Below are 25,048 nucleotides of genomic sequence, written 5' to 3'. Positions count from 1 at the left end.
TAACTGGGGGTGGAGAGCATAACAGCATCAGCGGGCGGGGGCAGTGGATCGAAGTGATTGTAGAAGTTTGTGGGCTGGGTAGTAGGAGCGAACAGCCGCACGCACAGACACCTAGGGTGGCTGGCCCAAAGGGCACATGCAATGGTTTGTGAGCACAAGCTAATGGTGTACATAGACTTTAGAGACACGTTAGAGACAAGCGAGAGATACGTCGACGTCACCGGTGTCAGGACATGCACGTCTGATCCAGTCACCATAAGGTCAGTTAGAGACAGCGTTTGAGCGTCTGAAATCGTCCGCCCAATATGAACCGAGACTTTCCGACCTCAACCGCTCTGACACGACTTTCGCCGACGTAAACCAGCGGAACCCATGTAGGTTCTCACTGAGCGCTCAGTGCAGTCGCAAGGCCCTTGTGGACGTGGTTGATAGGGGAACGCTCGCTCTTGCCGAGTTCTATGTAGTGATTGGCCTCATCTACCAGAGTGCGTTGTGTTATCAACGCGAGCGCGTCCACTACTGACTGGCGGATTAGTTTTGAATAACAATGAGACCCCGATGTCCTCCCGCAAGAATTGTTCCCCCATCATGGCACGGGCTAGAGTCCTCGGTCGATGAGCTTAAGGACATCCTCACGCACGACACTCAAGCTCGTTCTCCTGCTGGCGTCGATCCGGGTCCTACGTTAAAGATGCGGCCACGATCATTCTACAGGCGTCGGCGGCCGTCAAGACACCGCCCCGTACAAGCACAAGGATGAGACACCAGCTGGCGGCTTCCACGAGTACCAGCCTCGCTCGAGGCATGTCGGACGTTCCGCGATCAGGACGACAACCGAGAGGGCTAGCCCCGATGCGGACCTACAAGCTTGAGAACACCGTCGAGATGCTTGATCCGGTCGTTGACGAGAACGCAGTCCAAACGGCCGATAACGATGCCCTCGACCACCTAATCCCGCCCGTCTCCTGCTACCTACGCTGCTATTCGTGCCGTTCAAGGTCTCACTCAGGCTGTGCGTAATATCCTCGACTTTCTAGTCTCTAGACCCGACTGTCCGCCCGCACGCCTTCCCCAATCCAACAGCACACCCGATTGCCCCATGTCTGAGATTCACTACTCCGTCGCCGTCCCCAAATACAGTCAGAATGGCAACTCACGTCCACTTGTGACGCGCATCTTTAGCGCGCTGTCCCAGGAGGGCTCCCGCCCCAGCCCGCACGAGGTCGAAGTCATCGTCGTAGATGACCGCTCGCGTGGTCGACGAACTCTGGCGCGGGGGCTATAACGTGCGCATCATCGTACGGGCGACGGAACGCGACATCAGCAGCACAGTGGTCCCCGGTTTGAGGGAGGCACAGGGTGACAACGTGTTGCGCATGGGCGCGGACTTGCAGGAACACATGTAGCCCTTTCACTTGTCTCTTGCTCTGCCGCAATTGCACTGCGCTGACATAATTTGTAGCGATGCGTAGAGCCCCCTTGAATGTTTTCGCGATGCTCGCCTCCATGTCACCGACGAAACGGTTCGCGCTCGCAGCGCCATTCGCGAAGCGCCGCGATTGACGATGGCTCCCCACTTTACTGTCGCGTCATTTCCAATGGCGCGCGCACGCTGGCGCTCCCTCCCACGTCCGCGAGTGACGCTATGTCAGGCTCCTCCGAAACCTTCGAGGAAGCGGTACGTCCTCTCCCCGTGTCATACCCTCAGGCTCCCATCTTTGTGCGTCTTGTGTCCCCGAACGTTCTTGTTCTGAAGGCGCGCGACCCGATCTCAGACGGGCTGTACTGGTACCGCCTTCGTGGCTTCTTCATCCTTATGTGTTCTGTTTGTTTTCTTTGCATAGACACATGTAACTACTACCACAGTAGAGCAAAATGGAATGGCCGCAACAAGCCTGGGCCCGGGCATCTAGAAAGTGCAAGGACACTCCTCGTGTCATAGTCGAAGACCCCTCTTTATCGAATTCGGTCTCAGACGTGATTTCTGCAAGACCGTGACGTTGAACACAGTGACGGCCCTGCAAGTTCGTACAGTATCGCCTCGCGGATCGCCGTCGAAGATGGGCTACATGTCCCACATTGCAGTGGTGTCCGCCAGCCCCACGAGCTCACCCAGCTTAGGTATCTTCGACGGCCCTGGACCCTCGCCTCCCCGACCGTCCGCCTGCATGTCTATCTCGGCCTCCATCGCCTCAGCATCCTCTTCTGGCAAGCCACGCTTCTTCGGCGTTCCCGGATCACCAACCGGACTCGTCTCGCCCAGAAGTTCGAGCAAAGCGGCCGCACGCTCGCGCTTCTTGCTCGCCTTGATCAAGATCCCGAACAGACTCTGGTTAAACCCGACGCGCTGTAGACCGAGAACCTGGACTGTCGCTGAGCCTTCGCGGTAGAGATTGGTGAGAGACGGCACAAAGGTCTTGATCAGGTTCGATCGATCTTTTGGTCTCTTCGTGTCGGCTACGAGGGTGCGACGGGCGAGGTGTTCGTACATAGCCTGAACGTTGTGAGTGTCATTAGCGTCACCGTCTTGTATGCGACCGGAGAACAGGTTCACTTCGCCAACAATCTCACCAAGTTCGGCCAGCTTCACGGCCCGCGGTCCCCCATGGCAGAAGAATGTGCCCGCGTAGCTGATATCACCACCGTCGACATACAGCAGATCACGCTGTTGCCCCGCGTACGACGTCCACGCTGTAGAGGGCTTGGTCCATGTAGTAGCACCCGTTGCAGGCTTGGGGCTGAACTCGTACTCTGGAAACACAACGAGTGCATGCTGAGAGAGTGGCGCGCACCACTGCAAAAGATCTCCGAAGAACGCAAAGCCGCCGATGCTACATGACCCGAACTGACCGTCAACAACAGGCACGCCTGCGCTCGCGAACAAGGCGCACCATGCTTTTATGGCTGCCTTCGAGAGCAGTGGTAATTTGGTGACATTTCTGAAGACCACTCGGGATTCGAGTTGTTGCGCATCAGGTGTCGCAGTCTCTGGTAAGCCTGAAATGAATGCATGGAACGTCTGCCCAAGGATGAGTGCCATTCGATCTCTTTGGAGCGTGGCAAGCATTCCTAGGACGAACCTGGGCGGGATCGCTCCAACGATGCATGCCGCCACTTGCAGTGGATGTAAACGTTGCGGAGTGACCGTGCACGAATGCAATTAGCTCGTTGCGCATAGTGTCCGCAAGCTGCGCATTCAGCGCTGCGGATGTGGCGAGCTGCGGCTTGAGCTGCTCGTATCTGGTCTTCCAGGTGTTGGCTTCGGCTTGGAGGATGGCAGCGAGGGCGAGAGCCGCATCACGCTCCTTAATTAGGCATTGCAACTCATTTTGGAGCTAGGGATCAGTTCACAGCGTGTGTTCGATAAGGTTAAAGTGAGCTCGGTCAATACCACCTACCGGACTGGCATGAGGTGCGGCACCACGAGATTCGAGGATGGCTACCTTCTCCTTGAGGGAATCGTTCTCCTACAGATAGTGTCAGTGCGTCAATATGAAATTGTGTTATGCGCAAAACATAACGGAAGACTCAAGCGCAGCCTCTAGAGATAAATAACCCAATTCGCTTCAGAGCACCACAATTGTACCTCTAGCGACTGGTTGCGAAGAATCCAGATCATGCTCAGCGAGCGATGCATACCCTAACATGAGATCGCGCGGAAATGAAACTGGGTTGGAACTGACCTGCTTCAACCTATGAACCTCGTCCCGGCTCTCCTTCAACTGTAGGTTGAGAAACCTCACAAACTCCGATGCCAGTCCTTCGTCTGTACCGAGGTCGCCCATGGCAGTTCGAGAGATGGGCTCTAGAGGGCATATGTGTTATGGATTGAGATTGCTATGGATGAAGGTGGTGGGAAAGCATTACCGCAGCAGAAGACAAATCCCAGAAGTCGACTACCTGACACGGCAGGAATTTGGATGAGTCTGATAGGGAAGAGTTCGATGTGAAGGGGACGCAGTAATCAACCTCCCGCAGCTTGCAAAGACATGGAACCCAGGAAGGCCCTGTTCACATAAAAAGTATACTTTGTAGTCACGGGGTGCTCGATTCTCGTCGCTCGTTCATTTCACCGCGCGCTTGATGGTCGCCTACATACCGCTATGTCACTGGAATCTGTCCTTGACGTCCCATGTATTCCGAGAATACTTCCCCAATTTCCTCAGTACTCGTAGATGCATGTTGGATCTCATCCAGGGTCTGCACGCGGCATCTGAGAGTGAGCAGAATATTATATCACTATGGGCACTTACCCCGTCCAATTGAGCGCGTGAAGACGGCAATGGCCGAAGATCAGGTGCCTCTCTTCGTTCCCGACTCGGTAAATAGGAGCCGGACAAGCCGGACCTGATCTGAAATTCCACTACTGAATACAAATACCCCGCACTCTTTTCGGAGTCTCAGACGTCCACCCTCCCGCTGTACTCCGTTCCTTGACTGCTTTCTTTCCGCTCGGACACAGCTCACATTATGCTTGCGAAGGCGACATTTAGAACAGCAAACCTCACGCGAGGGTGCAGGGCCCGCGTGCTTCGCGGCATGTCATCCGCAGATTGGATGAGCAGCCGGATGGCTTCTGGTGCGTATCCCACAATGTCCTCATGTGTCTCTAGTCTGAGCGACATGAAAGGCTACGCCAAGTTTGACTGGGAGGTGTGTCTCCAGTGCCAGCGCATCTGGAGTTCCTGCTCACACAGAATAGGACCAATTAAACCTTGAGAGCCTCCTCACAGAAGAGGAGATCGCTGTTCGGTGCGTGTGCTCGGAGTTACCCTTGTGATCAGCTAATCATGTCTGTCGGCCATACAGCGACACTGCTCGCGCTTTTTGTCAGGCAAGGACGCGTGAAGCTACCTCCCCGTTTGGCCCCTGACCCATCTCCCAGTAGGAGAACCTCCTACCCCGTGTCATCGAGGCTCAGCGGACGGAAGGTACGCTTCGCTCTGGCTTGCGCTCGGCCTGCACAAACGAATCTGCTTTCGTAGAATTCAACCACAACATTCTCCCCTCCATGGGCGAGCTCGGGCTCCTCGGGCCGACCATCAAGGGGTACGACTGTGCGGGCGTGAGCAGCGTTGCGTACGGTCTCATTGCGCGCGAGGTGGAGCGGTGCGTCCTGACCGTGCTTACACACGATGCTCGTGTTCTGACTGCATGTATCTAGTGTCGACTCAGGATACCGCTCGACGATGTCCGTGCAATCGTCGCTCGTGATGCATCCCATATACGCGTATGGGACCAAGGAGCAGAAGGAGAAGTACCTCCCTCTTCTAGGTACGCGTAAGTGAGCGAGTAAACTGGTAAGTCGCTAATAACGTGGCTAGCCAAGGGCAAAATCATTGGTTGTTTCGTGAGTCACTTCCTTCAATCTGCTCCCTGTCTACTCCTACGTGCGTCCTGCTTGACCCACTATTGCATGCGTGAAAGCTTGCATGCACACGAAATAGGCTGTCATACGACTGTGTACAAGCGTTACTGTCAGGGATGTAGCGCATCACAGCGAGTCTCGTCGCGGCTCTCCGATTGCAGTAACGACGCTGTCGTTCTTCAGATCCCACAGTCAGCCTCCACTATCATTGCTAACCATGACATTCAGGGTCTGACCGAACCAAACCACGGATCCGACCCAGCGGGTATGGAGACGACAGCGACAGAAGTTGATGGCGGCTATGTGATCAACGGCGCGAAGACATGGATATCCAACGCCCCTGTCGCGTATGTCCACTTTCGCCTCAGTTGACCATGATGTGGCACTGAGACCTCCACGCAGCGACATCTTCGTCGTCTGGGCACGCTGCAAGTGGGACAACAAGGTCCGCGGCTTCATCCTCGAGAAGGGCAGCAAAGGCCTTTCCGCCCCGGCGATCAAGCACAAGCTCGCCCTGCGCTGCTCACTCACAGGCTCCATCTTCATGGACAACGTATCCGTTGGCCACGACGCGCTTCTCCCTCACGGCTCGGGGCTCGGGGCGCCGTTCGGGTGCCTGAACAACGCGCGGTACGGGATCTCGTGGGGCGCGATGGGTGCGCTCGAGGACTGCGTGCACCGGACGCGGTCGTACGCCCTAGAGCGGCACCAGTTCAAGCGGCCGCTGGCGAGCTTCCAGCTAGTGCAGAAGAAGCTGGTGGACGCGCAGACGGAGGTGTCGCTGGGGCTGCTGGCGAGCTTGCAAGTGGGGCGGCTGAAGGACGAGGGCAAAGCTGCGCCGGAGATGATCAGTCTCGTGAAGCGGAACAATTGCGGGAAGGCGCTGGAGCACGCGAGAAGGGTGTTGGATATACTGGGGGGCAATGCTTGCTCGGACGAGTGCGTGCAGTGCTTGGCCTCGTGTTCCGGGACAAAGACTAATGAGCACCGTTCCAGGTACCATGTTGGCAGGCATGTCGCAAACCTTCAGGTCGTAAATACATATGAGGGGACCTATGTGAGTCCAGCACCAGCCAATGTGGAACTGCGATAACTGACCTGATGCGACTTTGCATAGGATATCCACACACTCATTCTGGGCAAAGCGCTCACGGGGATTCAGGCCTTCGCTAATTAAATAGCGTAGTTGTCGAGCTAAGGGTCTGCCTAGCATCTGTACTTGATTCGCAGTGCACCATTGGAGCCCTACACAATCTACGTTCATAATGTCTGCATCCAATCCCACTACTATTGCGAGAAATGTCTTCAATGGCGTGTCAAATTCTCGATCTTCCTGCAACTCGCGATTCACGCTTCGTGATTGTGATGATCCAGCGAGACAGTGGGTGTTGTCAGGAAAGGTTCATCCGTGGATATGATCCTACAAAACCAGATCAACTCGTGCACCACTCTCCGACGGTCCTTCGGGGTACGAAACTTCCAGGAGGTTGTCTGCAATCTCCTTGCATCATCCTCTTTCGTTTCCCCAAAGCTTTATGTGCCCTTCAACACCACTGTCCCCAAGGGTTCGAGGGACCGCATCCGACGTGGGATAATATAATGTTTAGACGTAAAAGGTGACCTCAGGAGCAGACAGACTGAGCGGAGGCTGAAATATCATTATTTCACTTGGATTGGGCTCCAAAGTCGTGGAATAATTTACTTATATATAACACCATGAACAACGGCACCAGAGATATGGGGATGCGATGGAGATGTGCAGAATGACATGAAGATGGCAAAAGCCGAATATCCGGCAACACCCAGAATCATAACCACACAACTCCATCCTGAGGAGGGGGGAAGGTCTGAGGGACGCAGGAGGGTTGGTTCGGAGACAACCACCAGCTGAGGGAGAATTGCATGGGCGCGTTTGGGGGCGACTGGTTCTCGGTCGCGTTCCACGAGGGCTGGTGACTGCAGAACGGTACGAACCCCGAGATCGAGTCCCCTCCGGCCCATGACATAGCATCTGGCACGGTCGCGAAAAATAGGCCCGGAGGCGGAGGCGGGTATGTAGGCATTTGTGGGGATGAACGCGAGGACGACAACGACGTTGATGATGGCGTCTTGGGCGGCGACGGGTTTGAGTCATAGCTATCGAAGTAGCTACAAGATGATGTTGATGCCGAGGATGTCGCTGCTGAGGTATATAATAAGAAGAGCGTGAGGAACACGCACGCCTAAAGTCTCATGGAGTAGAACAGTATCGCACTAACCGAAGTCTGCTGGGAACGGGCGGTGGTCCCTCTCATACGGCGTCATGGGATAGTGCGCCGGTTTCGCTCTGTCCACCCTTCTTGTCTTTCCCATCTGCTCTGCCTTCTCCGCCATCTTCGCCATCTTCGCCATCTTCGCCTTCCCCGTCTTCTCCGCCTTCTCTTGTCTATCCGCCTTCTTCTTCTGCTTTAACATGGCCTGGTGCTCAGGAGTCCACCATTCGGGATGAAGCAGTTGGTGCAGGGACCGAACATCGCTCGCTATGCGTTCCCAGCAGAGTCTGTCCTCGACTGTCGCAAGTTCCTGCCACACGCGCCCAGCCTGGGTGGAGACTGTATTCTGGTGCTCCCGTTTGCTCCCAGCGGCCTCCCCTAATTCCCGGACATAGGCGTTGTACCACTTACGGAAGCAGATGAAGGCATTCGGTGGGTGTCTGACGCGCCTATCTTGTGTTTCCACGAGGTACAGTATCTTCTCCTCATACTCGGCAGAGGTGGGATGCGGGAAGGAATGCAATGCTTCGGCCATAGCGAGAAATCTGGGCTGACTGCGGTCAATACGTGTAGTTCGTCACAGGGCACGGTGGCAGCGGCGGCACCTACGTGTCTTCGAGACGTCGAAAGGGTTTGGAAGAAAGACGTAGAGGTTACGGGGTGACAAGCTGGTATGGAGCGGTAGCGGATGGCAGCTCGACCACTCGAGCTCCGATTTAAATTGTTTCGGCCCTGGAGTAAAGCTGGGAGCTAGCGCAAACTTGACCACATAGGGGTCAGGTGTCACAATAACCGACCATTGTCCTCTTCCGCCACGACAGAGCGACATGCCCGCGGGCGAAAGGGGATCGCGGTCGTACCTTGATGTGGGTGCCGAGAAGTGTGGGTTTGGGGGATCAGCATGCCTCACTGCGCGAGCACCCTCACCGTGACTCTGGAGGAGTAGTTTCTAAGCGCGTCGATGCATGATCTACGCAAAGCGCAAAGGGAAGTAGCCGCTAGACGACGAGAGCTTGATCCATTACCCTGACAGGTGCCTCTTTATCATCCGATTCTCACGGAGTCGAATACGCAGGTAGGGCAGACACCGCGCTTGCCCACAGCGTACGAGCCATGGCAAGAACAGACCCTGACTGAGCCCAGACGCCGCCATTTGAATCAAGAAATGATAGGGAGTATAAGAAGAAAGTTAGAGGCATTATCCGGGTGTGGAACAAACCCACCTCGTACCATTGACGTCGCCACGCTACTGCACTGGGGATGCCAGCAGGATGTGTCGGCGCAACGGGTGCGTGCGGGTAGTTCTTCGTGCGTGAAAAGAAAAAGTGTAGGCATTGCCCCAGTCGCGATAAAGTCATTTCTTGGCCTTGCAGACGTAGCCAGGGAATCATCCACGTACTATGCCAGTCTCAGTCTCCCGCACATGCACATCTGCATTCTACGGCGCCGGACCTATCGTCCAGCCAAAAAGATTGGGCACTCCCGTGCCTGGAATCCCTCAGGTAGCGAAGACACTAGCCGTCTTTGAGAAGGGTAGCGCCACAATGAGTAGAGCACTGGCCGTTGACAATTGAACCCGACAGAGCTTACTTATTTTGGTCCCACCTTCCTCCAGGCTTTTGTCCGCGTCTAGACCCGACATTCAGGCGCAAATGAATGGCCGCCTCACCGCCCTTTATGGATCCCTGGGCCGATGGTTGCATTGTCCCGGCACGTACAATACCATCGTAACGGTTGCGAAGGCATCGCGCCTCCTCGCGGACGATTCGTCCGACACTAATGTGGCCAGAGGGACCAATCGACACGACAGACGGATGAGGTGGGTGCTTACTTCAGCACCGTCGCTTCGCGAGGGACAAGCTCCCCTTGGGTGACGGAGCATATTAGCAGTAGGGGTCGTTGGGGTTTCTACTTACAAACGAGAATGAGCTATATCGATTCGCCCACGATGAGAGGCGGAGCGGTTTGCTACGCAGTTCCACTCGAAGCCGACTGGCGATCGGGTCTGGGAAGCTGTCCGACAACAAACAGCCACGAACCTTTCATAGTCGACGCGTCACCGTGAGCGAAAACGAAGACGAGCACGAACCTCCCTGCTCGCCTATTTCCTGCCTCGGCTCAAGTAGGTGGTAGGCGAGCACGAGGTCTCACAGACGTAATATACGACTTCGACAAGCCAGATGACCGATGGTTTCGCCGCGGAGCTTCACCTCGTCATTGTTGCCTTGTAGCGCCACTATCACTTACGTTGCATTCCCCTTCCCACCCTACTTACGTTGTCTCCCATCAGAAACTCCCTGTTCTCTCCTGTGCCCGAATGCATTGCGAAGGCGGATACTGTCGTCAAAGTGGAAACACTCGGGCAGCATCAGCCACGGGCAGCTCCGAGGAGCCTCTGCATTAGATTTACGGGAGTGCGATATCTGCAAGAGGGATGAGGAGGGACGGTGATTTGCGGAATTTGGGCGCATGCAGAGCCGCTGCCCGATCGCGATCGCCAGTCTTGTCAGCGAGGTCTTGTCTGGCATGGCTGGCAGGACGCGTGGTTTCCAATCCCATGATAGAGGGCTGTGTCTCGTGGATTGTTGAGGTTGTATTTGTCGAGTCAGCGAGCGCATTCTGCTGAGCGAAGAGTCCGCGCATACCTGTCGGAGTGGACGCCGCTAATCCGTAACTCCGCGGACGCATCTCTGATCTCTTCCAGCGCGTGGCTCTTGTCCTTGACCTTCTCCGAATTCACTAACAAAGAACATACGTGGATGAAGTTGTTCGAAATTGCGACTCAAAAGGGCGTAATAACAAAACGAGTCCAATCGACAGCTTGCGAAATCTCTTGTTAGCGCTTGCATTATGTCATTATTGCGTGGGCGCTCCAGGCAATCGTCTCCGAGTGTCGACTGTCGATGACCATCGTCTGTGGTTGAATGTCGAGGTAACCGCCCCACCAGCTCAGCTTTGAGACGAGATGTGGTTGTATGTTTTTGGGACCTGTGAAAATCAGCCGGGAGCCGCAAGACTACATACTCTCGACGCTCGTCTGCTTCGCGAGTGTATCTGATGAGGCTGACATCGTCACGCTATGTGCTGCCATAGCGGTAAGCTTCTATCGTGCCCTGTGTTTCCCCCTCTGTTACTTACCAGAAAGACCTCTGATACAGATGCTTATATATGGTCATGAACTCTCGCGATTCTGATCCGCCCCTGAGAAAACGAATACAACTTGTGGCAGGGCACACAGCGCAATGCACGGACACCACGTGTATCCAGGTCTTTGCGGTACTGACTTATATAGCGATCTCAGGTGGAACGAGAGGCCCTGGTCTCTTTCCCCCTTCCTCCACACTCCCATGCTCCACAGAGACCAGGGCGCGTGCATGGCTAGCGAGTAGGCCTTCCCCACACACTCTCTGCCGAAGGTCGTTGATGTGTGCACGGTACAGGAGTATCTCGTTCACTGATACACTCCATAGTCGTGTTCCCGAGACCTCCGGGCTTCGCTCACAGCGTATCACGTCCAAGGTACGTGCGAGTTCTAGACCTCGCGCGGCACCCCCGAAGAGCAAGGATCGCCAGCGGGTCAGACAGCCGGCAAACTCCTTCATGCTCTTCCGCTCGACGTACGTGAGAGATCCCGTCAACCGAGTCTCGGCCGATGGCCGTACCAAACGGCAAGAGGAGTTAACCAAGGAGGCAAGCGTCGCGTGGCGGAAGCTCTCTCAGGCTGAGCGCGATACCTATCAAGTCGCCGCCCGTCAGAAGATGGAGGACCATAAGGCCAAGTACCCGCAATACTGGTCCAGCCGAAGAGCAAAAAACGGCAGGTTCACTCACGCTGACGCTGAGAACGCGCAGGGAAGTTCTATCGAGAATTCGCAACCAGGACACGAGGCGATGCTCAGCGCCCGCTCGCGCCGCTCGAGCTTGACCTCCGCTTTGTCCCCGCTGCCGGACGCTCCTTCCCCCTACCCTTCCTCCGGCTCTTCGTCCAGCTCTCGAGACTGTCCTACTCCCCCATATCTGCCACTGCCACCTCTCCCTCTAACGCATGATATTCCCTTCATGTACCTCGCTGGTGAGGAGGGATCCCTCTACGACCCAGTCATCGACGCGCCAGTGTTTGCCCTACTCTTTGGTTCTCCAGATTCCTGGTTGTCAGTGGACTCTTCTGGTCCCCCTACTTCCGCCGCCCTGGGTTCTTGCTTCGGCGCTACAAAGGAAACTCTCGCGCCGAAGTCCCAGTCAACAATCTCATATGAAGATTGGGCCTTCACCGAAGGCGAAGACCTGATCGATCCTAACGCGGTCGCGCCCCACGACGCCACGTTCTCCACGGCTCTCTAGCCTCCCCAAGACCCCTCAGCTCGAATCAAGGTGGCGTGGTCCACCCTATCTCTATCATTTCCCTCTCTTGGATTGTATATATCTCTGCTCGTCGTCGCCCGCAGCATAAAACCACCAAATCCCACAAACCACGAGTCAAGTCAAACGCTCTTATCTCTCTCAGTCTCCCTTTTCCATCTCTCTACTCCCGTCCACCGATGTTATTTCTCTATATCGACACTCTATGGCTACCCGCAATCGGTTCCTCCAGAGTCCCATCTGGCGCCCGGAGCGCTTGAGGGCTTGCTGAGCTCGCGTTCGCTGCCCGGATTCGAGAGACGTCTCAGATCGGGACCGCTCGCTTGAACACGCTCGCCATGGAACGTTGTGAGGCCGCTTCTGATGTTTAACTATCCATCGCCAGAGCGCAAGGCTACACGCGACTACCGCCTGATCACCGGAGTCACCGCTTCGCCCGCTGTTGCCCTTTATCCGTTCATCCTCGTCCTACACACCTCAACACTGTGAAACTTCCAGGTCTAGCGTGGACACGTGCATTTTCAGCACATGTTCGCCTCGTATAACTTCGCACGACCGCGGATTTTTGCTTGTTTCGTATGAGAGCTTGCTCTCGGGCGACACTACCGACCCCTTCGACTTCCTCGACATCTTTCCAGCGTTATATTGATTTATGCGCAGCGCGCTTCAGGTCCGCATCTGACATGTCATATCTGTTGGCGTTCACCCACTGCCCTTCTCGATCGCCTCACTTTCTTCGTCGACCTTCACTAGGTCGAGTCCTACCTTGCCTCGACTCTGTGCCTTTCCAACCCACCCGCTTCCACCCCTCTTCCCTGTCCCCGCCTTCCACTCTCCATACCACATCCTCCGTCGGTCCTATCGCTGGCCACCTCTACGCCACAAGCAACCCTGCTCCCTTCGATTCTCCGCTTCACCCATCGTCATGTTCCACCCGTACACGTCTCCCGACGTCTCCCTCCCGGTTTCAACGATCGTCCACAATCACCTTTTCTTCCCGGTATGCCCATCATGGATCCACATGCGCTTACCGTTGTGAACTCCCGTTCGCTCACATCGCTATCCCACAACGAACCCGGGTTCTATAGCATAGTATCTTATCCTTCGCACTTGTATCACCTCACGCATCATTCATCCTTTCCTGTTCCATACATACGGACAACGCACGGACATCATGTAGCCCTAGCCTCTCACATCAGACGATTCTGCACACACCACACCACACTCCACCACCGTACTACCGCACCACATCACATGTACACTACACCACTCATTATAATCCTGTACACTAGACTCTTAGGCTCCGTTCGGTATGTTGGGTTAGAGTAGGATAGGTCTAGTTTTTCCTGCCAAACCGCCGTAGGGGCCGCCCGGAGCGTTCCCATCACTGAGCGGCTACGGCGATTTTGGCTGGTCAACTAACCCTATCCTAATCCTATCCGACGTACCGAACGGGGCCGTACAGTACATCATACGACAATCCAATAGTACAATACAGTGTATACTTGCTTCTTACATCATACTATTATGTCTCGCGCTACTATTAAGAATGGGTAAACATACCCGGTAAAGAGACTTGTGATCTCACTTAGCTCTCGCATCAAGGGACAGTAGCAACTAGTCCTAATTACCAGTAGCGTGCCCAGCAAACATATCGTATTGTAGTGTCAAGTACTCATCCTGAAGGCAGACCGTATGCACGCATACTTCGAACAGATGGCCCTGAGGTATCTTGCAGCCACACAATCCTGAGTCAAGCAGCAGGGGCACAAGGCTGACGCGATCTATTCAGCGTAATTAACCGAGACTAGTATACTTTCTTCCTCTAATGGCCCCCTCACCTTAAGCACGTACGCAGGCGAGAATTCACCACTTCCCACCCATGAGCTTCATCAGCCGGTCCCTCAGCGTCGTCACATCCACCTCCTTCGCCTCCTCTGTCCTCCGCCCTGCCTCTTCCTGCTCCTCTGACTCCGCCGCTTCCTCCGCCCTGAGCACCTGCGGCACAGGGATCCGCGCATTGCGCCTCGCACGTTCTAGGATCTTCTCCCGGCGCGACGACAACCGCGTCGTCGTCGCGTCCTTATGGATAGCAGCCGCGAAAGGACAGCTCCGTTGCACCACAGCCGCCTCCTCCTCCTCTGCACCCCTCACCAGCATCTCCCCGATCTCCTTCTCCCTCTCCCGAGCATGCTTCTCATCCTCTTCCATCCTCCTTTCCGCCTCTGCCCTCTCCGCCTCCTCGTCTGCGACCCTCAGCGAGCTTTGTTTCTGCGCCTCCTCCTGTTCGCGCGCCGCCCGCCGAGGATCCTTGAGCGCCCATTCGCGCCACTTCTCCACCGCAGCAGTCATCAGCGGCGGCACGGGGCGATCGTCCGACCCGGGTTGAGGGGTGTAGAAGCCGCCCCAGTCGTAGAACGCGGGACCGAAGTGCCGGTGCGGGTAGAGCGAGTGACTGCGGGGGAACTCGGCAGTGTCGCGTTCTGTTCGACCGAGGATAGGTTAGCTTGGGACCTGGGCTATGATCTGGGCGATGGAGAACGAGGACGCACTGGCACGCTGCACGATGACCTCGACCATCCTCGTCTGTCTCTTCGTTCCCTCCGAGGTTTCAGGTGGAAGGACGGAGACGGGTGGCCCATAGATGCCATGCTTGATCTCCTCTAGCTCGGGATCGAGCTCTTGGGGCTCCAGGAGCCCGGCGAGGTCGGCGAGGCCGATACCCCCCGGGACCGCGGCTTTGACGACGGGGACCTCGATCTTGATGTTGGTGCCGGCGGCGGGGATGCGGTCGAAGGAGGCGTCGTCGGCGAACTCAAACATGAAATAGTTGAGGTATTTTGAGGTCACGTCATGATCCTGTGGTGGCGATCAGTACACGTGTAGAGAGAGGGTGAAGAGGGAAAGTTGTGAGAGACCAGAGGTCGCTTCCGCGATTACAACAGGGTGAATTTGTGGGAGCCAGGGAGAAATTTCCTAGGCTATTTTCACGTCGCTCGAGATACAATCCCTTGGATCTCGAGCAGAGGTGGGGTATGCGGAGAGGTGGCCACCTCCCTGAGGCGGCAATGATTATAGGTACCAGCGAATGAGAAACCACTATTCGGGCGTTGTGTCGGGTGCAAGGACCTCTTGCGCACTCGCTCGGGAAGAAGTGGAGTACGGGCTCGGGCGATCTCGCCTCCACTTTGAGCCTCTGTTTCGTGGCCCGAGCTTTGGCAAATATACCCTGATGCGCAAGATTAAATGATCGGGATGTCATTCACGAATAGAGTCCTTTCGCAGCCAATTCAAAACCGGATTGGGTCTGCCCAATCTCTGAATTGGTGGTGCAGTGGATACCTTGTCAAGCGCGCTATTGCGCAACGATTATTGGCCGCCAAAGGGATGTGCGAGGGACACACCTCAGCTGATTCTGAACTGGGAGCGCTGACAAATTGAACTACCCCACCGGTTTCGAATCGCCTGCGAAAGGACTCTAATACATTGGTCCTCGGTATGGCAAGTGAAAATGGCCGACGAATACACAGAAGTGGATGACATGAATACAACTCACCCTACCAACCCTAAACTCCTTCACGGTTCCGAACCTCCTCTCCACCCCGCGCAGAATGGCAAAGAATTCAGGCATGGTGCTGATGTCGTCCCATGCCCTGACGTAGATCGACTTCACGTCGTGATGGCTCACATTAGCTTGTTGCCTTGGTCGCGCTGAGCTGCCGGTGCGGTCTTGAGCAGGAAGAAAGTCGGTCGCAGAACTTGAAGAGCCCGAGGCGAATGTCTCGGTAGCGAAAGCCCGCGCACCACGTAGTGCGGATACTGCGCGAGCTGACCGAGCACATGCAGCCGCTATTGACGACATTTTGCAGCCAAGGTGTGCAAAGACGCGAGAAGAGTAGCAGCTGGGGAGCACAAGAGCAGTCCTCGCGGGTGGCTACGGTCGACAGCAAACTCCTGTGGGAGGGCCGTAGCGCCTACATGCATGGGCGCTCATATGGGTCTGCTTGAATTCGTAGACGACCTCCACCGTCGACATATCAGCTGGCCTTCGACACACGACGTAGCGGTCGTATCATGGTCTGCGAGGCTGGTAAGCGACTAACATAGAACAGGTGATCCTGCAAAAATAGACTGTTCAACCACTCCTCAGATATCTCAGCCCAATATCTAGAACTGGATTTGCCTCGCTCTCGAACTCTTCCGCAAATCAGAAGCCATGCGGTCACAAGGAATTGTACAGATCATCCGAAACAAGGAACGCGGGTGGATAAGTGACAGCATATGTACGTTCTCCCCCGTGGGGAGCATTGCTCATTATCAGCCAATCGTCGAATGAGCCCCAGCCTGGATGGCGTGCTAGCGAGCAAGCATTTACTCCGTGCCCCCGTACCTCATCTCGCCCGTCCCTCGCCCTCCGTTCTGTCCGATCCTCTCTACTCATCCCATCTGCTCGCCATCTACCATCGAGCTCACAATGACCGACTCAATCGAACGTGGTCTTCTCCGCTCTCTCTCCAACTACCCCGCCCGGGACGAGACTGTACACATTGGGACAACCTTCACAGGTGCGCGTCGTTCTCATTTCAAAGGGAGCTATGAGCACATCAGTACAAGGTCTTGCCAGCTTCGGTTAATAGGCAGCATCCGTGTGGCAGCCTAACGTCTATTCGTCTAACTGTTATGCGCGCTCATCAGGCCCCTTGTCTCAAACCACCCATCCTCCTCCTCACCACAGCTCTACTACTGCCACCCATACCGTCCTGAAACAACGCTGATCTTTCTTTCTCATGTCCAGACCCTTCGACGCAGTTAAGCGCGATCCTCAACGCGCCTAATGCCGACGAGCAGCTCCGCGACCTCGCGCGCCTGGTCTCTGAACGCGGCGTGGTCTTCTTCAAGGACCAGGACATCAAGATCGAGGACCAGCTCAAGCTCGCCGACCGTCTTGGCCGTCTGTCGGGCAAGCCTGAGACATCGGGCCTGCACATCCATCCCGTCTCGGAGACTACGGCCGAGTTTGGGCCGGAGGTGAGCGTGATCTCAAGCAAGAGTGCGTGTTTGCGCTTGCGTTATCCTGGTGTAGCGTGTTGGCGTTTGTGCTGACATGAGGTTATTCGTGGTGCTGTACGGGAACAGATGGCATTGCACGCGCGGGCGTCAATGAGCACACGCGCGCGAGCACGGGCTGGCACGCGGATATTACCTTCGAAAAGGTCCCCTCCGATTATGCTGTGAGTGTCGTGTTACTCCTGTGTTTCACATCAATCGCATCTGACACCGCCATCCAACATTTACAGATCCTCAAAATCCACACTCTTCCCAAGGGTAAGCACACCAGTCTTGCTTGCGTTTGAGCTCATAGTTCGACCTCAACTTCTCATATTCATAGTCGGCGGTGATACCCTCGTAAGTTGTCCCTCTCGCTCGTCTCTTCGCTGATTCTCAGTGTATTGCTACTTGCTATAGTGGGCGAGCGGCTACGAGGCCTACGATCGCCTCTCCCCAGCCTTCAAGCGTTTCCTCGAGGGCCTGACTGCTGTACATAACGCGGACTTCTTCAACGAGGTGAATCCATCTGTATTCTGCATCGCCTCTTCCAGCAGACGGCCCGATTAACTTCAAAATGGCATAACACAGTATGCGAAGGCGAAGGGTGTCAAAATCCAGGACCCGCGCGGCTCGCCTCTCAACAAGGGCGAGAACCTCACCGCTGTCCAGTACGCTATCCTTCGTCCTTCTCGTGGTCAATTCTGACCACATCCTCCGACAGCCCTGTGATCCGCACGAATCCCGTGACGGGCTACAAAACGCTCTACGTCAACCGCACCTTCACCAAACGCATCCTCGAGCTCACTCCCGACGAGTCCGACGACGTCCTCCAGTACCTATTCCGGCACGTCGCGGAGAACCACGACCTGCAGGTGCGCTACAGGTGGGGCAAGAACGATGTCGCGATCTGGGACAACCGCTCGACGTTCCACACTGCGACGCTTGATTATGGCAAGGAGGACCGGGAGGGAAACCGGGCGGTGAGTCTGGGCGAAGTGCCGTATTTTGACCCCAAGAGCAAGAGTAGGCGAGAGGCGCTCGGGTTGTGAGGTGCGACATGAACTGAACTATCGGTGCTTGTTTGTGCCGGAAGTTGGATGCCCTTGAGGTTGTAAAATAGAGGAATGCATAAACTTCGGTACGGAGGAAGAATCATCATGATATTTAAACCATTCAATCGGTGCATGGGTTGGTATACTCGTGATGTTCATGGCGGAACGCAAGATGCAGTATACATCTCCGACAGCGAACGACTGAGTAGCCGTCACTTACCACGTTCGCCTACCTGGAGCAGCCCCTTGTATTCTTGTCGTAGTACCATGGACGAAGAACACATCTTTTGATAGGACACAGAGAGCTTTCCAAATGGCCCAGCAGCCATCCCGGTGATTATTTTGGTAGCGCGAACCCCCAACTCCTCATAATCCTGACAATATGCAGTACCTACTTATATAAGTTAAGCCCGGCATTCGACCTTACAACTAGACGGCGCAGTGCAAAATGCAAGTACATCGAGCATGCACTATAATGCATTACTCGCGCACGTGAACGCAGATCCGTACGCCGACGCGCGATACGAGTCGACTATGCTCTGCACTGACGCGTACGTGCCGGCGACCATGATGAAAATGCCGACGAGGATGATGAAGTAGTTGAGCGCCGTCTGCAGTGACCGCCAGAGCCCCGCCCACCGCTCCTTGCCCGGGTACAGCGTCATGTACGCGAGGCCCCAGAAGATGAAGCCGAACCAGCAGTCTGCGTAGGCGCACCCGTAGGTCAGCGAACACGCTCGCAGGGGAAGCAGAGGAGACGCACCGAAGAGCGAGCACATCAACGACAGCATGTCCGAGAAGAACGGGATAACCTCCGCGATCACGAACGCGATGATCCAATTTACGACGATGATCGCCACCCACGTGCTCCACCCCTTCACGGTGTTTGTGTATCGGTGGTGCGACTCCTTGAAGATGCGGAAGAACAGGAATCGCGCCGTCACGCTCCCGTATAGCGCCCCGAGGAAGACGATGGTGGGGATGGCGAACGAGAACGCGATCTTCTTGTAGAGGGGCGAGAGCGAGCCGAACGCGGGTGCGGTCATGTACTGGTTGCCGGTCCAGTGGTAGACGAGCGCGCCGCAGAGGGTGAAGACGACCATTTCGGCGATCGAGACTGCCCAAAGAGCCTTGGGGAAGTCTTTGGGCTCTTTCATTTCCGCAATGAACTGCACGCGTACTCGCGGTCAGCGTGGGCGGATGAGTGACAGAACGGGCAGACGTACGGAAGGAAGAGTGATTTGCCCAACGAACGTGTAGGTGATGTTCATGAACGCGCTCATGCCGGCCACGAACGTCGTGCCTTTGACGGGCCAGGCGGTGACAATCGGGTCTGCACCTGGTGTCCAGCCGAATGGATGTTCCTCAACACCTGCGAAGATAATCGCAAGCAGTACAGCTACAACAGTTGGTGAGCGGCGAAACCAACCCACACGCGACAGCCCTGCTCACCGATTCCCATCGTGATGGCGGAGAACGTGCCAAGGTACGACAGCTCATTGAGCGTACGCGGAAGCGTGAAGATGATGCAGATGAGCGTCGAAACGACAGAGAACACAATTGTGCACGCCGCGGAGTTGGTAAGGGTGTTCAGGAGCTTCGCGCCGACGAGAACGTGAAGGGCTGTGCTCGCGAAGTCAGCATATCGGAATGTGATGAACGAACCACTTCGCAAAGCTTACCCTGAATGAACGTGTTGTTCAGGAGGAAGAACACAGCCGTGGCATTGTATGCCCACTTTGAGCCTCCGAACAGTGCCTGACCTATGTCGCACACGTCACGAACTATGGCGGAGTAGTCAGTCGAACATTGGATTAAGTTCAATGATTAGGCGCACGTACTCTCAGGGTGTTTCATGCAATATCTCCAGAGCGCGAGCGACGTATACAGGACCGAGACCGCGACGACGAGCGTCAAGATGATGCCCGGTACGAGCCCGAGGACGGAGTATGACCACGGGAAGCTACGTCACCGCAAATATGTAGTACGGTAACACAGACGTACATAACAGGCGAGGCGACAGATATGAGCCGATCAGACGCGAAGCATGGGACAAGCACGTCAGTTCCCCATGCAGTGTGATACAAAGCCTGACAAATCTGGACTCACGAGAGGATGGCCAAGCAGATATACTCCGAAAATAGCAGGGCGGCAGTCTGTTTGTGGGGACCCGCGAAGCATCAGTACCAGTTTGCGATACATAAGCACCCACAACTCCCGGATGGTCGGCCGAGAAAAAGAAGAAAGAAGCCGCGGAGCGGGGAGTGGAAGCAGGACAACGGACCTTCTGCCATGAGCACGAACGGTACTTGATCTGGTGGCCGCTCTCCTCCTGGATCTGTATTTTGATGATCGCCTGCTCTTCGTCGGTAGAGGCGACAGAGCCCGCGTCGGACGCCTTTTTTGGCTCGTACTCTTGTCCGCTCATGGTATCCGTCTCGCGAGGAAATAGAAGTCGTGAGAGCAGGAACGTGCGTTTAGTCGTCAAGGGGCCTTTCGTGCAAAGAACCCACCAGTCCTGAGAGGTGAGATTTTATGCCGGGCGGGGCCGACACGAAAATGCGAGGACGCGGGTGCACTTCAGCCGTGGAGGTGGGGCGCGCCTCCGGATACAACTTGGCGCACCAGCGCGCATTGGAGGAGCGCGTTAAGAACGCGCGGTCTCCAGCGTTGATGGCGTGCGATTGCCTCATAAGCTGTGCTGCACACGAAAGCACTCGTTTAGCCGACTCCTGTCGTTTGTGGTGGAGCGCCGTGCTGGATCAACGATTCATCAAACCTCGTGTGCCTGAGTGGTTCACCCTCGGTCCTAGAGAAACTTTTTGAGAATCTGGAGATCCCCGATTACAACGGAACAGGAAGGGTAGACGTTGGTGTTCTACTGAACGACGTCGAGCCCCGCATCGTGCCGGAAGGTGACTTAAGGTACAACATTAATCCCGGTGGGGCGGATAGGTACATCAAGCCAGCATGGCACTAGTTCTCTCCGGATAATATACTCGACGAGGATGAAACCTGGAGGGCTCCAGCCCCACATCGTGACGGTGGAAGATGGTTTGGAAGGTCGATCAAACTGCGGTTTGAGTTTAGCACTCATCAACCTTGATCAACCCGCTTCTCAATGTACCCCGATCTGTTTTCAGGAGAGAAGCATCCTCACCCGCCTGACCAGAAACGAGCAGAACGCAATCCACGCGCAATACTCGCGAGTCTTGAGTACTGAGTGGTTAGCGATGCAGTCAACACCAACTGACGGAAACGAAGGCACGCCGACGGTAAATATCGCCTACGGAACGAGCTACGGGGGATGCTCGATAAGACATGCATTGAGCAAGACAAGCACGATTTGGGCTGGCTGTGGTGAACGCAGAAAATGAAACGGCTCGAAACAGGGGCCATCGTGAACCCTTCCGCAACAGCAAAGATACGAGCAGGTCACGAAGCAGAGACAAGGGTGGGAACACGCACCGTCATCGCCTGCAAGTCCAGTCTCGTCGGCAGCTCAAGCGTGTTGATGGGACACGTTCATGGGGGAGGTTTGGGCTGTAACACCTCCGGTGAAGGTCAAGCCTGCAATTGCACGACGACTTTCCATACACCAAAGAATAGTACCACACCCTTGTGTGGCCGATGATCTCCGGAAGAGTCAACCATGCCTTTCCTCAGTAGTGTTGTCTGAACTCCGGAGGAAGTGCGCGAGATGCAAACTGGGTCTGGCGTGATGAGGGTGTCGAAATTCGCTATCAAATTGACATGCGCATGTACGAAGAGGCTCAAAGAGTGCGACTGTGCGGGAAGCATTTGTAGCGACGAAGGTACGCCCATACCAATGTACACAGCCTCACCCAACACGGTGAGTAGGAATGATCTATTTACATGCACCAGTTATGATGACTTCCGTCGGAATATACGGATGAACGCCGATGTAACTGGTTGTACGAATGTCCTTGAGAAGGGTGGGGCGAGATACATCGACAAGCCGATCCTAACTGGAAGGAGGGCCTGCAGGTCCGATGCATAGGTGAGACACATTCCCTCACTACAGCACGAGCACATGAAGTTGAATCGACTCGGGACATACCTTCGTCAACGCATACGCGACGACTGCATTCGCGACGTCCCCCGCGATCCTCCCCGTCATGACGGCCTCAGCATGGTGCTTTGCCTGCTCCCCAGGCAAAGGCACTGACGGTATACTCCCCTTTTCATACCCAAGCCACCCATATCTTCTCCCGACTCGCTCTGCTCGAGCCTCCCCTTCGACCATCCACTTCCTGAACCGCTGCGCGACCCAGCTCTCACGAAATTGTGCAGCGAACCCTCTCTCGCCTTCAGCGCTAGGCTGTGGCGCAAGTGCACGGATGACGCCCTCTCCTACTCCCAGGCCTCGTGCGGCAAAGAAGAATCCTGCGATGGGGGCTATTGCGGTTAGCTCATGCAGGATGCCGAAGGAGAGGATGAGGGATGGGAGCGGCGTGCGGGTGCGTTGAGAGAGCGCTGAGAGCGCCTGCTTGTACGGGCCAAACTTGGACTTGCTGGATGGCAACTGTGAGGTCATGGACCACTGTCATCCGATGAAAGCGAGCAACGAGTTGGAGAACGAGCGGAACGACGAGCAAGGTGCGTCCGAGAGCGGCGTGTGCGCACGTTCAGGCGCCTTTCAAGCGCCTTGTTGGGCGCGGACAAATGTGCGCGCCTCCGAAGTTCGAACCGATGCCTATACCTTCTGAACTGTCGACGGGCCATATCTCCTCGTCTGCTGCACCAATTGACCCGTTTCCTGCACAATAATACTCTTTAAGTCTCCCCGTACATGCATATGTCAGCTTTGTAGCGGATTTTGACACCCTCGTTGCGCCAGACCCAGTTCGCGTCTCGCGTACTCCCTCCGGGATTCAGACAACACTAGTAATGAAAGGCATTTTTGACTCTACTCACCGTTTTGGGGTAAGAGCCATGTACATTGGTATTTTGGGTGTAATTTCGTCGCTACAAATGTCGTGTGCTCACTCTGATGCATCTTAGATGGCGACTTCAGCGCCGATTCCCAAGGAATGCTCCCTAAGTCAGCGCTTTCCTCCGTAGTCTACACTATCCTTGGGATCCTAATGTTGCCTTCTAAAGGAATTGACAACATCGCCTCGCTAACTTGCTCCGAGTCTCGAGGTGAATGGCGCGTCATAGCCTTTTCGCGAGCCGTTCTGAATCAGTGCCGCGCCCATTCTTCGCCAATAAGGAGCTCGGATAATATGTTCTAAACTCTTTGCGAAAAGAGTCTTATCAGCTGAGTCTATGTTTGGTACGAGCGCGTCCTAATTATATACAACACATATGCATGTAACTGATCAAACTTCCAGATTCCGTATAGCACGCGCCTACTGGAGAGCGACGGAGGAACGATCTCGCAAGGACTGTTCTACCAGCGCGCACTTGCTGGTATGCTATCTTTGGGCCCGGTAAGGTTCTCTGCAGTACCTGAGAGCCTCGCTAGCTGTAGTATATGACATGTAGACAGCCTAGCGAACATTTGGTACAGGTGAGTCTTGTAATCTATCTGATATCTTGCAAAGTGTACACCAGCAATTCCTGACAGGACTGCAAGTGACGAACATCAATCATCTGTCGAAAGAGTTCTTATCGCGAATACACAAGCGTACGGCATAAAAAGGGTTATGGTACAGACATCTCATTTACTGAATGCGGCCTGGCCGTCTCTAGCCGTCAGTGACGCGTGGTCTTCCTCAGCTTCGTCCACAGCTTCTTATCCTTCCGGACCTTCACGCCCGTCTTCCTCCGCCTCTCTTCTCTATCCTTCTGCCTGTTCTCGTGCTCCTCGAGAATCCGCTCCGCCGCAATAACCTCTTCGAATTGCCTGCGATGCTTATTCGCCTCGCATTCCTGCCTGATCGCCTCCACGTGCTGCGCAACTTCCTCCGCCGTTGTGTCCATCAGCTGGACGTCGCCGTACTGGAAGTCGGAGAACGCCCCTGGAAGGCGCCAAGGTGGGAGCCGCTCGAGTGCGGGGATGGAGTACGCGACGGTGAGGAGGTGGGCGCACTCGGGGTAGCGCGCCATGTTGTCCCAGACGTTTGCGGGGTCGGACGCCCTCGCGGGGAACTGTTCGATGAACAGCTCGCAGCTATCGTGTGAGAACATGGAGCGAGTCGGTGGGATCTGGGGTGCCTACGCGCGTTGAGAAGAGAGGAGAGACAAAGGAGTGGCGGTGGTTAGCCATGGTTCGCGCCGTCGACAACCGCGTCGATGGACTCACCGGATCCCGCTGCGGCCAAGTCTCAGCCTCGTAGGCCATATAGGCCTGCTTAATGCGCTTGGGCTCTGTTGCCCAACGTTTTGCGACCATTTCGGCGATGTCGCATGTCTTGGGTGCGAGGGGCGCGGTGGCTCCGGCCATCCAGGTCTCCCCCGTCCATGCGGTCCGAACGGTGTCCATAGTCGAATGTGCGGTAGGGTGTGTTATTGTTAGGTTAGAGTGTACAGGGGCTTGGGATGTGCGGGAGCTTCGACAGGAAGGGTGGGGACAATTGGTGGGTGTTCAAGTTGAAGAGAGCAAGGGCCGGTGCGCGTCTGTTTAAATCACCGTGCTTGGTCTCGCTTACACTCCGTCTTTCCAGATCCGGTGGAATCAGGCATAAAGCGCTTTGGATGTGCCCTATGCAAGGTCTGGAACAAGGCCGCATTGTCGCGGCAGGTCCGGAGACCTTGGACCGAAGGAATGTCGACGCAAGGCAGCCGCGGTAGGCAGTGATCGCTTACTCTATCTCAACGCCTCTGTTTACAAATACACCTTAGGTCAAAGAGCTTGCCACCTGTAACTATATTCCTTTAACTCATCGCAGGCCAGAAAGCCCTTGTCGTGTATTTTGGGTGTACACAGCGCTTTGTAGGGTGTGGATGACGCTGCGCTTGTTCTCGTCCCCTCAAAGGAGCCTAAGCGCACCAATCACCTC

General features: G+C 55.4%; 8 protein-coding genes across 8 annotated transcripts; 3 read left to right on the top strand and 5 right to left on the bottom strand.

Moving 5' to 3' along the window:
* Positions 1–1,830: 1,830 nt before the first annotated feature.
* DICSQDRAFT_141442 (uncharacterized protein) lies at positions 1,831–3,965 on the bottom strand. Its single transcript, XM_007371041.1, has 7 exons — positions 3,868–3,965; positions 3,684–3,805; positions 3,399–3,595; positions 3,081–3,335; positions 2,892–3,019; positions 2,555–2,831; positions 1,831–2,494 (listed from the first exon to the last, which is right to left on the bottom strand). Exons 4-7 carry the CDS (start codon positions 3,174–3,176, stop codon positions 2,066–2,068), a joined length of 930 nt encoding a protein of 309 aa, XP_007371103.1. The 5' UTR covers positions 3,177–3,335; positions 3,399–3,595; positions 3,684–3,805; positions 3,868–3,965; the 3' UTR covers positions 1,831–2,065.
* A 448-nt stretch (positions 3,966–4,413) lies between these two features.
* Positions 4,414–6,647, top strand: DICSQDRAFT_183958 (acyl-CoA dehydrogenase/oxidase). The gene is made up of 11 exons (XM_007371040.1): positions 4,414–4,579; positions 4,631–4,653; positions 4,703–4,752; positions 4,810–4,834; positions 4,889–4,931; positions 4,986–5,109; positions 5,165–5,274; positions 5,325–5,715; positions 5,771–6,307; positions 6,365–6,425; positions 6,486–6,647. Exons 1-11 carry the CDS (start codon positions 4,471–4,473, stop codon positions 6,543–6,545), a joined length of 1,533 nt encoding a protein of 510 aa, XP_007371102.1. The 5' UTR covers positions 4,414–4,470; the 3' UTR covers positions 6,546–6,647.
* A 529-nt stretch (positions 6,648–7,176) lies between these two features.
* Positions 7,177–8,155, bottom strand: DICSQDRAFT_175159 (uncharacterized protein; the record flags this gene model as incomplete). The annotated part of the gene is made up of 2 exons (XM_007371039.1): positions 7,177–7,547; positions 7,627–8,155. The coding sequence occupies 2 exons, from the start codon at positions 8,153–8,155 to the stop codon at positions 7,177–7,179; spliced, it is 900 nt and encodes a 299-aa protein (XP_007371101.1).
* Positions 8,156–11,220: 3,065 nt separating this feature from the next.
* Positions 11,221–12,268, top strand: DICSQDRAFT_163980 (uncharacterized protein; the record flags this gene model as incomplete). Its single annotated transcript, XM_007371038.1, has 1 exon — positions 11,221–12,268. The coding sequence occupies one exon, from the start codon at positions 11,221–11,223 to the stop codon at positions 11,959–11,961; it is 741 nt and encodes a 246-aa protein (XP_007371100.1). The 3' UTR covers positions 11,962–12,268.
* Positions 12,269–13,761: 1,493 nt separating this feature from the next.
* On the bottom strand, positions 13,762–15,908 carry DICSQDRAFT_141437 (uncharacterized protein). Its single transcript, XM_007371037.1, has 3 exons — positions 15,536–15,908; positions 14,532–14,838; positions 13,762–14,462 (listed from the first exon to the last, which is right to left on the bottom strand). The coding sequence occupies exons 1-3, from the start codon at positions 15,839–15,841 to the stop codon at positions 13,846–13,848; spliced, it is 1,230 nt and encodes a 409-aa protein (XP_007371099.1). The 5' UTR covers positions 15,842–15,908; the 3' UTR covers positions 13,762–13,845.
* A 466-nt stretch (positions 15,909–16,374) lies between these two features.
* On the top strand, positions 16,375–18,198 carry DICSQDRAFT_93936 (taurine catabolism dioxygenase). The gene is made up of 8 exons (XM_007371036.1): positions 16,375–16,544; positions 16,775–17,029; positions 17,116–17,210; positions 17,277–17,304; positions 17,369–17,385; positions 17,446–17,544; positions 17,617–17,696; positions 17,750–18,198. Exons 1-8 carry the CDS (start codon positions 16,454–16,456, stop codon positions 18,075–18,077), a joined length of 993 nt encoding a protein of 330 aa, XP_007371098.1. The 5' UTR covers positions 16,375–16,453; the 3' UTR covers positions 18,078–18,198.
* A 183-nt stretch (positions 18,199–18,381) lies between these two features.
* On the bottom strand, positions 18,382–20,688 carry DICSQDRAFT_93935 (uncharacterized protein). The gene is made up of 8 exons (XM_007371035.1): positions 20,365–20,688; positions 20,190–20,236; positions 19,922–20,043; positions 19,763–19,864; positions 19,533–19,703; positions 19,307–19,479; positions 18,844–19,249; positions 18,382–18,783 (listed from the first exon to the last, which is right to left on the bottom strand). The coding sequence occupies exons 1-8, from the start codon at positions 20,506–20,508 to the stop codon at positions 18,551–18,553; spliced, it is 1,398 nt and encodes a 465-aa protein (XP_007371097.1). The 5' UTR covers positions 20,509–20,688; the 3' UTR covers positions 18,382–18,550.
* Positions 20,689–21,805: 1,117 nt separating this feature from the next.
* DICSQDRAFT_93930 (uncharacterized protein) lies at positions 21,806–22,716 on the bottom strand. Its single transcript, XM_007371034.1, has 2 exons — positions 22,162–22,716; positions 21,806–22,082 (listed from the first exon to the last, which is right to left on the bottom strand). Exons 1-2 carry the CDS (start codon positions 22,636–22,638, stop codon positions 21,966–21,968), a joined length of 594 nt encoding a protein of 197 aa, XP_007371096.1. The 5' UTR covers positions 22,639–22,716; the 3' UTR covers positions 21,806–21,965.
* Positions 22,717–25,048: the final 2,332 nt, after the last annotated feature.

This window comes from Dichomitus squalens (genome assembly GCF_000275845.1).
Source record: "Dichomitus squalens LYAD-421 SS1 unplaced genomic scaffold DICSQscaffold_85, whole genome shotgun sequence".
NCBI classification, from domain to species: Eukaryota; Fungi; Basidiomycota; class Agaricomycetes; order Polyporales; family Polyporaceae; genus Dichomitus; species Dichomitus squalens.
Note: the sequence above shows the minus strand (reverse complement) of the source record. Positions and strands in the feature narration are given on the sequence as shown.